Consider the following 13,314-nt stretch of genomic DNA (forward strand, 5'->3'; position numbering starts at 1 on the left):
TCACATTACGGTGACCCTGGGAGGGGCATTTGAATGTGAGGGCATCATGGACTCCAGTTCAGACTTCACCATCATGTCCAGCTCTCTCTGGGAGCAGGTCCGCATGACTGCAGCTGCACAGGGTCGCGTCATAGGACTCACGCTCTGCGCCGTGAACATCAATACTTTCTCTTCAAGTCAAATGACCTTGTCGAACATGGTGTTCCTCAGCTTTACAGTGGGAGACATGTCAGTGAGCCATCCAGTGTTTATGACTAATGTTGAAACTTTTCCTTTCCTGTTGGGAGGGGACCTGCTCCAACGCTTTAAGGCTGTCATCTCACTCAGTGATTGGACACTCCGAACTCGGTTGACTCAACCGAAGCCCTTGGCGTCTCTTGAGGGCCTCATTCCCTCTTTAGACGTTGTTAACCACAATGGCGCCGCCAGTCTGATCAGTCGATCCATCCAGTACCAGTGAGGTCAGTGACATCCAGAGAGTCTGCATCGTCTCTGCATCAGGACAACTCCACCCTGTGCTGGGAAAACCACCTACCCTAGTGGGAGGTGGCGGTTGCAGTGACTCACCACCTGAGACTCCGCACCTTGCGGTGGGAACACCACCTGCCAAAGGGGGGACTGAAGATGGCGCTGATACTCTGGCTGAAGCCCAGTACCTTGCGGTGGGGACTCCACCTGCCAAAGGACAGGCTGATGACATCACTGACACTACTGCACTACAGCTGGTGCTGGTGACCTCTAGACCCGAGGTTGGTGACTCACCTACCAAAGGGGAGGTTGAATGACACCCTGTACCACTGTTGGTTGACCCTGATCTCTCTGACTGCACCTGCGCGTTGACCAAGGGCCCTCCAGAGCGCTTACCTGCGCCGAACCCTCGCAAGACCACGCCATTCTACAATCTAAACCGTCCTTGGTTTCCATTTACAGCTCTGACCAAATAAGTTTTGTTAGTTGCGTGCATCGGTCTGATATCGACCGCAGCTGAGATTCATTCTCAGCCTCCTCTAACACGTCTGTACGAACCTGGGCCCTCTTTGGGTATCACACTCCGAGACCACAGAGGTCTATTAATGACTAACTATCGTCTATTCACACAAAAGATTTTCATCAAATTCGACCCCGCTATGGCGTGTACTGATAAGATGATGAATGCCTTCGGCAACCTTTCGGAAACGGGAGCCGGCTGGACTAGTACCCTGATGCAGCATGCAGAAGCTGACATCCGTCACATACTGGTTCAGGTGCTTAAATTCACGGTTTCAAACAGTGAGTGGCCTTTCCGGTCCCAGCATTAGGCTGAAGCGTTTCCAAGACGGACTTTTGTCAGAAGCTAAAGCAATTGGCAATCTTTTAAATTTCAGATTCTCTTCAGTCAACTCGATTGAGGTTAACACAGTTCGTCGACACATCGATGAGCTTAACAGAGAATATTCGGCTCTGCGTAAGTAGGTACTGCAGCAGCGGCATGCCCTGAGACAGCTGGGCACATCTGAAAAACAGACTATGGTGGTACTCAACACTCATAGCGACATTTTGCATAAAACAACTTCCGCTGTGAACGAATTAAGTTTTTTTGTGGATGTTGATTATGCACATACACAGATGCTGACCACTTGCCTGTCCGACTACGGTCGGGACGTGAGTGCCTCGATCGATACCCTCCTCATGGGGAGGATCCCTCCATACCTTGTGTCCCTGGCCATGGTCCAGTCTGCGATTGCTCGAGTGACATCGAAGGACCCGATGGCCCTTCAGACTCACTTGGCTTTCTCACTGGGCAGCGCTATCCCATTAAGTGTCAATCCAGATGCTAGTGAGCTAGCTTTCATCATCAGCTTACCTATTGTATCTCCAGATGACATCTACAGATTAAGAGATGTGGTAAATGTAGGTAATTGGGTTGAAGACACTCATGTCAGGTTACATACGCCTCCGGTCGTCGCGTACCATGAGGACACGCCACACATATGGTTGGTCCCAGACCTGCGCGTGTGTTCTTTCACACTTGACCTGCACTTCTTGTGTCCAGGCACACCTTTTCTGCATGGCAGTGCCACTGGTGTGTGGCATTGATGATTTGTCAGTTGATTCTAAATGTCCTATGACTGTGACTCCATGTTCACATGTGGTTCAAACTACGGCTTTTGTGGTTGGTGACCGTTGGTTGGTTAATACCCCTGCTCGTGAAGCGGATGTTTTCTACGAGCATCACGGTGTGTCCACACGTGTTGTGCTTCCGTCCAAAACCCTATGGGTGACAGTTCCATGTAGTGCTATGGCCTATGTAGGTGAGGTCTCTCTATATTACTTGGATCCTGGTGAGCATAGGTCTGTTGTGGAGTTTTCTCCTTTCTGTGATAAGATCTCCTTTGCTCTTTCTCCAGCTACGGTGGATCGTGTTGCGTTCAGTGGTCCAACCATGGTTTGGGTTGGTGCGGTAAACAGGGTGCTGCGTGAGTTGTCGGCAGATCCCGGTCTCAGGCTTCAACCAGTGTCTTACTCCTGGTCCTCCGTTGATTCTGTCGTGTTATTCATTGCATGCTTAAACCTTTGTCTGTCGTTGGGGTTGCCATTTTCCTGTTCCGTCACTTCTCCGCACGGATGACCTCTCTACGGGACTCGGTCCACAACGTCGGTAACCGCCTATCTTGTGCCCTCGTGCCAGTTGTCCGCGACGCCTTGGCTGTCCAAATACCGCAACCTGCGCCAGTCGCTTCTGCACCTGTACCTCCTCTGGCACCTCCCGTGCCTTCAGCTAGGCCTTCTACTTTGTAAGGGGGGTGATCTCTATTGCCCGGACTTGTCAGTCCCGTTTCAGGTTACACAAGTTTGTTTGTTTGTGTGTGTGCATGGTTGTCTTTCCTGTTTATACATGACGTGCAGAATTGCGTGATTTGAGATGGTCATGCTGTGGGTTTCTGAAGTCAGGTAATGAGTAAGTTTTAACAGTAAAAGGGTTTATTCCACATACTGTTGTGCTATCCAAATTTGTTTTTATTTTCACTAATCTTAATACCTTATGGGGTACATTCACATATAGGTTGATTACTAACTTCACAGATTTACATTTTAGTGCTCATTTTCGCTCATGTCTACCTTTATTTTGTTATTTACAGTTGATTAAGTTTTGATAACTTTTTGATTAACTTGTTGATTTACCAGTTATGGCAGGGGTGCCCAATCCTGGTCCTCGAGGGCCGGTATCCAGCTTGTTTTAGTTTTAACTCTCCTTCAACACACCTGATTTCAATCAGCAGGTGATTAACAGGGATCTGCAGAGCCTGATGAGATGCTGCACAGGTGATTCAACCAGTTAATCAAGTGTGTTGGAGCAGAAACACCACAAAACCTGCTGGAGACCGGCCCTCCAGGACCAGGATTGGGCACCCCTGAGTTATGGGCTACAACCATTTTTGCCCTCATTTTGATAACATTTTTGCTTAGTGGCATGATTTATTTTTCCCTTACATATATTATAGGGTTTTGCTATTTTGTTCTTTTACACCACTTTTTCCGGTACACGTAGTGTATTGCATCCATTTCTTCACTTGGGCTCTGTTCACATAATTGCTTCACATAGTACATACAGGTACACACATTGACAGGTTTCTTTTTATTAGTTGATTTGCATCAAACGCCATTTGTGTCAACAATGAGGTGCTCTGTGTTGTGCTCTCTCTCCTCTGCTGAGTTTCGCCGATGTTCCTCGATTCCTGGGGGTGGCCCTATGATTCGTCATCGGACTCTGCTGCTTGTTCCGGCTCGTTGGACCTGGACGTCCATTGATCCCGGCTATGGCTGCTGGGATACTTCATGCGCTGGGACCTGATCTGTTGCCTGCTCGTCGTCCTCCTACTCTGGATTATGCTAAGTGCAATTACAAGGATCAAATTACAGTTTGAATTATTCCCTCCATGAAGAGATACTAAATTCTGCTGCTGCTTGAATTATTCCCTTCCCGTGGATATATTAATGATCTACTGACTGTTGATTTAACTGCTTCCAAAGGAATTATCCGTGAATGTCCTTCGGTGTGTGGTTCGTTCCTCACCACTTTCAACCTCTGCTTGGGAAATTATACCCTGCTTTCTCGACTGAGTCGTTCTGGCCTCTGGTTTGTTCAACGTCAGGTGGTCTCTGCCTGGACCACCATGCCCTTGAAAAGGGGGAATATGTAGCGTCATGAATGTCCTGTTAATGACCTAAAGGTCATGATCTGCTGCGTCTGCTCGAGCAGAGACATGAAGTCTCTGACAGCCTAATCTACATGAGATAGTGGCCAAGGTCTTTCATGCACTCTGCTCATCTGAACTGCTTCACCTCTGTTACCAAGCGAAGACAAAAACTATTTTGATAAATACATAATCAACAACCTTGTTAATTACCAATATTAAAGGTCTCAGAGACGCCAGGGATAACCTGTCGCAACCTGGAAGTATTCCAAGACTAGTTTGGTCAGCACCGCTGCTTTTCTACCGGCTTCGGTACTAAAGAGGGTTCACTAGGACCTCGACATCCTGGATCTGATGGAGGCTTCCCCCTGGGTACGTAGACCAACAGATGGCGTTTCATGTGTGTTATAAATCTCCTACTAAGGTTTAGAGCGAAACATTCACTCCCACTCAGAACTAACTGCTTCTCCGGATCCGCTGGTTCTGATATTAACATTCCACACACACACACCATCATCATCCATCACGTCTCACTCCACCTTAGTTCCATCAGTACACAGAGTGTTAAAGTTAGTCTTGTTTTAATTGTGTAGAAATAAATTTCTTAACTATTTTAAACTTGACTCTCTCTCTTTCCTTGGAGTTAATACGAAGTGTCAGTTAATCCCTGCAATAAAAAGTTCTGATCTTCTGGTTAAAATATTCAAAGATCCATCAGAATGATATTTCATCATTCTATGGAATCTCACATTTTTTTGGTTCATGAATAAGATGTAAACGACTCATTACACTAGAGAAGAACAATGACTGTAGAAGCTTCATCGTCCAGCTGGCTGCCACGAGACTAGCAGCAGGAAAAGTGTCAATCGCATTTATAGAAGAGTTTAGTGGTGACTTTAATCCCCAACATGCAGATAAAACAGACTGTCATCAACAACAGGTCAACAGTACGACAGCTAGAGGAACTTCATAGATGGATCACACTGAATTTCAGAGATGCAAAAGTCTTTGTGTTAGGGCTGTGATGGTCCTAAGCTGTCACTGAAAATGAATCAGCAATGGGTGCAGCCATCGCGATGAGAACATGTCAGTCGCTGAACACTCAAAGAGGCACTGATTTCTTAAATGTTATCTAAAGCACTCAACACCAAATCAAAGAGTAGATGTTCAGATGACACATGTCCTTTTCAAATCAGTGGTATGGATGTTTAGTGGTCAGTAGCAGAATCAATAAATAATATAAAACCGATCCAGGGATTATGCACGCTGCTACACCTCTAGGTATTCAGAGAAAGCTTCCAGCACTTAAAGTTTGTAATTAACAGCTGAATCCAATCTATGACCCTACAGACTGATGTTTTAGTGGCTCTCTCCCAACTAGTGTACAAGTATGTATGTATTTATATGCCATTAAGTAGAGTTCTACTTCAGATACACAGTGCTGACTTCATTAAACATATGGTGGTCCAGCACCTCTCTCAGAGTGTCCCATCTACATATTTCTCCATCTTTCCAAACGATCATCTACTGGCAGTATAACGTGAGGACGTTCTGTTGGTTTCCTCGTATTAGCGCCACAGGGCAGTGGAGGCCATAGGTCAGGGTGTCCAGCCAGGCCATGTACAGAGCACTGGGACAGTCCCTTTGTGGAACTGGGAGGCTCCTGTGGGATAAAAATAATATTCACATCAACATTATTGGATTCAATAATAATATGTACTGTAGCGTTTTGGTTATTTTTCATATTTTATTATTGAGTGCCTCTGAATCTCAGATGATTGCTGACAAAGTACTCACACAAGAACTAGAGCACTATGTTGTGAATTTTTTCGGATGATTTCATTCAGCCTCACTTTATTTTCAGACTGTAGAGAAAAGTCACATTTGGGAGACATGAGCAACATATTTTCATGCATAAATATTTAGAAAAACGTCATCCTGCTGCATTTATAATTGACACTAGCCTTTTGTTTGAAGGCCTCAAACTCTTTATCAGATATTTTCCAAGGAGCATTCTTTCTCAGTTCCTGGATGGAGGCACCATCCTGCTGATCATCAAACAACCTGAAGGGGATGACACTCTCCTCAAACCTGTTTAAGCTGCAAATCAATGAGAAACAAAAAGAAATAAAAGGGGAGTTTGCTGAGGAGCCATTATAACTTATAAAATAATATCCTTTTGAATGCAGCATCAAAGGTCTTTGGATTTTTGTACATGTAAAATGCATGTTTAGCCTGGCAAGCCTTCCTATATATGTGAATATAAAGTCTGGCAAAAACTCATTGAAATCATTTTATTTAAACAATTTACCAACAATGGGTTAAAACGTAGTACGGACAAGACGTGTATCTAAAATAGAAGAAAATTAACTCGAGAATTCTTGAAGAAATTTTAAAAACGGACCTGCCACCTGGCACAAGATAGTGGCCACCTGCTATAGAAGCCAAATAATTAAATTTGAGTGACGTTGGGGTGAATGACCCAAAATAATGAAATTTGGGTGATGTTAAGGTACACAAAACCACAATCATGATATTGTTTACGCATATGTAAAAAAGCTTCTGTAGAGGCCCTCCCATCTAATAATCAACTAATGATGCACGCTGCAGTTTGAGCCATATTAACAATTGGTTAATTATACATATTTAGCATGGCACACACTCAAAAAGAACATTTTTTGATGTTTTTGGGTAGTAATTTTGCCATCATAAATTGAAACTCTTAGAAAAGTAATAGCACACCTCCCACAGCCGAGCTGCTCATTTTTATGTATAATTTATGGGGGTGCACGCTGCCGTTCAAGCCACATTACCGTCCATGGAAGAATGACAAAATTAAAGAGAACAAATCCTCCAGTCAACAACAACAAGGTCCCATAATTAGTGTGACATGGAGACTCAAAACAGCGTCAGGACATGGCAAACAGAGTTAAAGGCAAATGCTTTATCCACTAGACCGCCAAATTTTACACAAAGTTTTACTTGAATATGGGGGGCTAGCAGATCCGCTCTGTGACGTTTGGAGAGGAGAATCTCATGGAAGTCTTTTTTTATACATGAAATTAGTTGGTGTCCCCCTGGCCACTCGGTGCCCTACACAGTGCATGTTGCGTGTGGGTGGAGTTGTTATTACTGTTAATAGCACACTTGTTATCTGTATAAAAGACTAGCCTGACCAGCCAGCCCAATGCTTCCTTATGAACATAAACAACAAACATGGCATCTGAGCGGAGTTCGCTGTGGCTCTTTCATCTGTTCTTAATGACGCGAACATGTCTTTATAACCACAAGTGGAAGCTTTAAAAGCCTTTCTTCTCTAAGAAGATGTTTGCACCGTCGCCAGACGGCATTTTTGACCACAGACAAAAAACTACAGCATTGCGCGGTACAGTCGGCATTTCTGCCTTTTTCTGATTGGTTATTTTTGAGCTGGCTAGTCCCGACCCCATGTGCCTCGCTGCCTGTGAGTTACCAGACGTATCCCAAAATTCCACTATCTCTGCTCCGGCACGAACTCCGCAGCAAAAACTGTCCCGTTGTAGTCAGTCAGAGCTGTTCCACTACTGCGGCCGTGCGGCGCAGTGCACCGCCCGCCGTTCCGCCATCCAGCAAAAATAGGACTGATTCTATTTTTGCCGGACGCCGGAGCACCTCCGCAGTCAATGGTCAGAAATCACAACCGCCCAACAGGAAAGGGAGCAAGCACAACTTCCGTTATTTCACAATAAATCGATAAACAAAAAGTGTTTTTTGTTTCATATGCACAGGTTTAACAACTTTTAACAACTATCAATGGCGGCTGAACTTTAAATGCACAAAAATAAGCCATAAATACAGTTTCTACTATAAAAGTAGTCACACTTTGTTGATCCAAACACTGCTGATCTCTCAACACAAATGATGGGCAGGTTAAACAGTTCATTTCGATGCTTCTCCCACACAACGGGTGTTTGGATCTAACTTCCGCGTTTATTGCTCGGACTGTATCGCAAGATCTCGAAAATCCCGCGCATGCCTGTTTGCGCACCTCAGGTCTCTGCACTGGAGCAGAGCCGTTGTAGAGCGGGTATAGTATGATTTGAGTTCGGAAGCGAGCGGCAGCGGAAAGCGGGGGCGGAGAGGAGATAGTGGAATTTTGGGGTTAAGGCCCAATCTCAATACTCGCACTGTGCCCTGCGGTCTTCAGCAAAGTGCACTTGGAGAAAGTGGGTAGTATACAAGTGTGCAAATAATTGCCGAATTGAGACAGGGAGCATTACGTCATTGATCGCAACGCATGCCGGGATGCTGGTCACTGTGAAACTTTCTTCAAAAACCTTTATTAACAACTTTCAAACAAACAACAAAGCAGTTATTTGAAATAAATGTAACGTCATTGATGCTTTGTCTAAAACAGTCAGATCATCAACTAATCGTCCTAAAATGAACAAATTCTATTACACATTTTCAGAAAAGGAACTTGAGCCTTTTCTCCTGCAGCAATGACTTGTGGGTAATACCCTTGACTCAGGTTCACATCGCTGCAGACTTGGGTGAAGTGAAAATTAAGAGTGCAATGGGGGCGTGGTCAACTTCCGCACTTGAGAATCAGGACACTCTACGTACTCGCACCCCTGGCCGGGAACGCGCAAATGAAGGGCGCCAGTGCGAGTGTTGAGATTGGGCCTAATTTTCTAAGTAGAATTAAACAGAGGACAAGTCTAGCAGGCCATGCTAATCAAAGCATGACCAGGGAGTGGTCTAAGGACACCAGAGATAAGATTGCTCATCTGCATAAGACTGCGGTGAGCTAATGAGAAAAGATTTACTGTTGACGCAATAATAAGAAAATGTGATAAACACAAGATCACTGACAATCTCTCTTCACCTGGGGCTCCTTGAAAATTTTCACCTTGTGAGGTACAAATGATCTTGAGAATGATGAAGAAATTGTCCAGAACTGCACAGCGGTAATTAGTCAATGAACTAAAAAGCGCTTGGACCACAGTAGCAAAGGTTACTACACTGACTACACGCCATCGTGGATTAATGTGATGCGGGGTGATTTTAATCTGTAAGGCACTTTTAACTGCATTAACTGTATGAAGAATGCCTTATAAATAAAGTTTGATTTGATTTAATTTAATCTGATACAGGAGACCTTTTGCCTCTGTCATTTCCAACCAAGGTTTTATTACAAAACAGTGAAGTGAAATTTAGTAATTGACCAAAAGCTTGTTTTCTGCACCATTGTGCTAAAATAATCTTTAAAAAATTATGCAACGTAATTTCCTGGTTTTTGTTTTTATATTTTGTCTCGCAGGTGAAGTGCGCCTCATATTTTAAGAGGAAATACTTGCACGATCCTGCTTTTCTGCCCCATGGTAGGCAACACATTTGTGGAACCTCACTGGATAGAGCAAAATGAATGAACTAGTGATATGACGCTCAGGAACAAATCAAATCTTTTGAATGGGTTTTGGCTATCAAAGTGGACAAGGAGAGCCGAGTCCTTGTAGAGGACCGTTCATCTTGACTTCCGGTAGTTCTCACGGACATCGGTGGGACTAACTCCCACCTCCCGCTGAGCGCGTAGTAACACGTTCTCACACCCGAAGCGTCAAAAAACGCCACTGGGTGACGAAGCGTGTCTTTCCGACACATTGGGACTCCCAACTCTTCGGGAGGCGACGCCCTGCGCCAGAGCGTTGGTTTCCGACGCCCGTGGTAAAATGCACATTTCACCAACATTTAACCTCTAACCTCTTGCTATTTAACCTTCCCCTCACCCCCATCCTAACCTTAACCCCGTTTCTCATTCTAAACTTCCCGTCAACCATGTTTGAGAGGGACGTTCCAACTAGAAACAAAGTTTTGCATGTGCAAGAAGGTTAAGGTTAGGATGGGGTGAGGGGAAGGTTAAATAGAAAGAGGGTAAAGGTCAGAATTTGGTGAAATGTCCGTTTTCCCGCAGCAGTCGGAAAACGACGCTCTGGCACAGCACGCCGCCTCCCGACGAGAATGAACAAATTTTGTTAGTTACGAAAAAGCTCCTTTAATGTCAACACAACAGAAACCAATGTCTGCGTGCAGTTTCTGCAGACATAGAGGCTAGCATTAGCACTGCAGCATAGCTGCTACGTAACAAAGCATCAATAAAAACTCTGATATTATATTTAAAAAGCAAAACCTTTACAATAGTTCAGTAAATGTGTTACTTGATGTAAACTTAGCAATTTCAAATGTTTGTGTCAAAATGTTTAATTTTATTAAACAGTTTAGAAAAATTTCAAAAGTTTCTGTGTGAGCTGTGACTTTGAAAAAGAACCAAAGTGTCCCATACTTACCTTTTAGGAAGAGGGCATCTGTCCATGTCAGTCATGACGATGACATCATGAACATCCAGTCGGAACCTTTTCAGCAGAACAATGATACTAAAATACACAAAAGCCAGAAGTTCAGTATCTGATCATCGCTGCGTCACTCATCCACCACACGTGATTCCAAAGATTACATAAAAGTAGAAAATAAATTAAGGAGTGTTATTTTTTTTAACAAAAGTTATTAGGTAAATAAAGAGATGTATAGATTTTCATAATGAAACAACTGAAAATAAAAGTAGAAATTTAAAATCATGGAATCTAAGTTATTGGTGAGTCCGAGAGTTTAACATATATGTTTACCTTAATCTCAAACTCTATTCAATTTTTATTTATATAGCACCTTACAGATGTAAAATATCTCGCCAATAAATCTGATAACTTGTTAATATTAATATCTCCCAATGAACTTGGTCATAGCCATTTTTGTCATTTTGAAACTCATAATTTATTTTTTTACAGTGTACAGTTTTTCAGTTAGTTTTGCACTTGCAACCTAATTCCTCAATGGTATCCTTTAAAAAAGTCTGAGATTGCATCGGTGCCACGTAATTACAGGAGAAAGAAAAGGTCTCTGCGACACCAACAGTCTCCTTGTGGTTCAGCAACAAGCACACACTGGTCCCACATACTGCTCTAAACATGGACGTAGTCTTGACTTTAGAAGTGGGGAGGACACAGCTGGCTGAGGGGGGGGGGTCCTTATAGTAAGTGTGCAAACAATGTATAAAACCACAGCCTAGAGTCTCTTTTATGCAATGTCAGGAATGCAGGACTGTCAAGTACACAGGTGGCAAGAACGGCCAATCGTACATAAGCAAGTATCAGCCGAGCCAATAGATGAGCTCATAATTTTATTTTCTCCTTTCTCATATTAATGTAGCATAATAATGTTTTTGGAAGGTAAAAGGTGCAGGGGACAAAAAGTGTGTGTCTGTGTGTGTGTGTGTGTGGGGGGGGGGGTGTGGACAAGTGCCCTCTAAAGCGCAGTACACTAGATATTCCTGTAGGTGTATACATTTGTTCTACAGCCAGAGTGGATGCAGCACTGATGATGCTGTAAGTCAGGTTTAATAATTTAATAATTATTTCAAAGATTCAAAGTCATTTATTGTCATCTTCTACCACATGTGCAGGACATACAGAGAAAAGAAATTCAGTTTCAGCACACACAATTCAAAGATCAGACATACGTGGGTAAGACACATAAGAATTGGTGACTGCGGTCATTCGCAACATGAGTCGCGCTACCTTAATAGATAGATGAAAAGGGTGTTACATGAGGGAAGTTCATAGCCTAGTGAACTAGACCAAATTCTTGCTCTGCAAAGAATGGTCTAGGCACGCTCCATTGGAACCTCAGCAGCTCCTACCAGGACTCTGGCTAGCCAATCACAGCTCTCTAGAGGGGTTTCAAACACATAAAGAGCTGTGATTGGTCCATAATGGTGGGCCAATCATAGTGCTCTATCTGCTTAGTGAACAAATCACAGAGCTTTATCCGCTTTGTGGGCCAATCGGGGCACTCTATATGCCTGGTGGGTGGGATGATGCAACAGAGTGAAACAAGAGTATGTCACATTCATTGTCCAGTGGAATGCAGAGATCATTTGAAAGACAACGGTAGAACCCGCCCCACAACCGAGAGCCGTCAATGGAGCATGGCCAGACTAAATAATACATTTATTTAGTCTGGCTTACCAGGTAGGAAGTTCAGGGAGGGAGAAAAAAGGCATTAACAGGGTTACACCAGCAGGGTGTAGCACTCCAATGCAAAAAAAAAAAAAACACCCGACATGTAAGCAACAAACGTCACAGTTCACAACATGAGACCCGGTAGGTAGGGGGAGGGGCTGGGATCCTGGTTCCTCAGCAGGGGCGGCCTGTGTGGCGCTCAACCAGCTGGCTCCGCAGGTGGGAGGGAGGTCATGGGGAAGCACAGAGAGCAGTGAGTCCTTCAGCTTGGTGACCTCGGTGGAGACCTCAATCTGAAGGCGGGGGGGTGGGTGGATAGAGATTCACAGCGTTTGTCTGCATTCCTTCCAGCGTGGGGGTTTTGCATGCAACTCCAAGGCTGCTTATGGCGTCAGATTCGATAACAGAAACTTTGTTTGGGTCAGACAGAGATAATTTTTCCTCTCTGCCTTAAGCCTGTATTGATCATTCCAATCCTCCAGTGAAGCCAATTCAGTGATTAAACATCTCCACACCGTCCGGTGACCCTTTCCAAGATGTTATCAATCCTGCGAGCTAACACCGGTAACGCAGCTAAGACATTGTCTAGCTTGCGATTCACCTCGAGCAACGTCCCAGTCTGTGAGGTATCCACACGGACGGTGCCGTCCATGGTTGCGGGTCGCCCTCCAATCGCTCCCGTCATCCTAATTTTACGGAAAGCCAGATATCCTCCCACTCCAATCAGAAGAAATCCAACGATCATCAGGCCAAATATCCACATATCTTCGACGTCCTCAATGGACAGCTGAGAGAGACAGATGACATTCCACTTTTTCCAGGAATCGAACATGTATCCCGCTGCATGTGTCCCCTGAGGACAAGCGTGAGCCCCCTCCTCCGTCCTCATTGTAGAAAAAATCGTATCAATCGTGTTGAATGACCAATTAATTAAGTCCATGTTGAAAAATGCTGAATTATTTTGCACTTTTCTGGTGATTTGGTTTGCAATGTTAAAGAGGATAGGCATCCTAACGCCTGATGCACACTGGAAGCAAAAGCGGCGCGGAACGGCAGCGCTCAAGTGCACACCGGGAGAGTCTCAA

The 13,314-nt window shown here is 44.3% G+C and overlaps 1 protein-coding gene across 1 annotated transcript in view; it reads right to left on the reverse strand.

The window, feature by feature from the left end:
- Positions 1-5,051: 5,051 nt before the first annotated feature.
- LOC107377153 (solute carrier family 12 member 3) overlaps positions 5,052-13,314 on the reverse strand; it is a 33,888-nt gene continuing 25,625 nt past the window's right edge. The window contains exons 17-20 of the mRNA XM_015946591.3: positions 10,502-10,588; positions 6,140-6,275; positions 5,973-6,040; positions 5,052-5,838 (exon numbers count right to left, since the gene is read on the reverse strand). Coding sequence (XP_015802077.3) covers positions 5,700-5,838; positions 5,973-6,040; positions 6,140-6,275; positions 10,502-10,588 — 430 coding nt within the window. The 3' untranslated portion in view covers positions 5,052-5,699. The remainder of the gene's footprint in view (positions 5,839-5,972; positions 6,041-6,139; positions 6,276-10,501; positions 10,589-13,314) is intronic.

This window comes from Nothobranchius furzeri, chromosome 14 (genome assembly GCF_043380555.1).
Source record: "Nothobranchius furzeri strain GRZ-AD chromosome 14, NfurGRZ-RIMD1, whole genome shotgun sequence".
Classification (NCBI taxonomy): domain Eukaryota; kingdom Metazoa; phylum Chordata; class Actinopteri; order Cyprinodontiformes; family Nothobranchiidae; genus Nothobranchius; species Nothobranchius furzeri.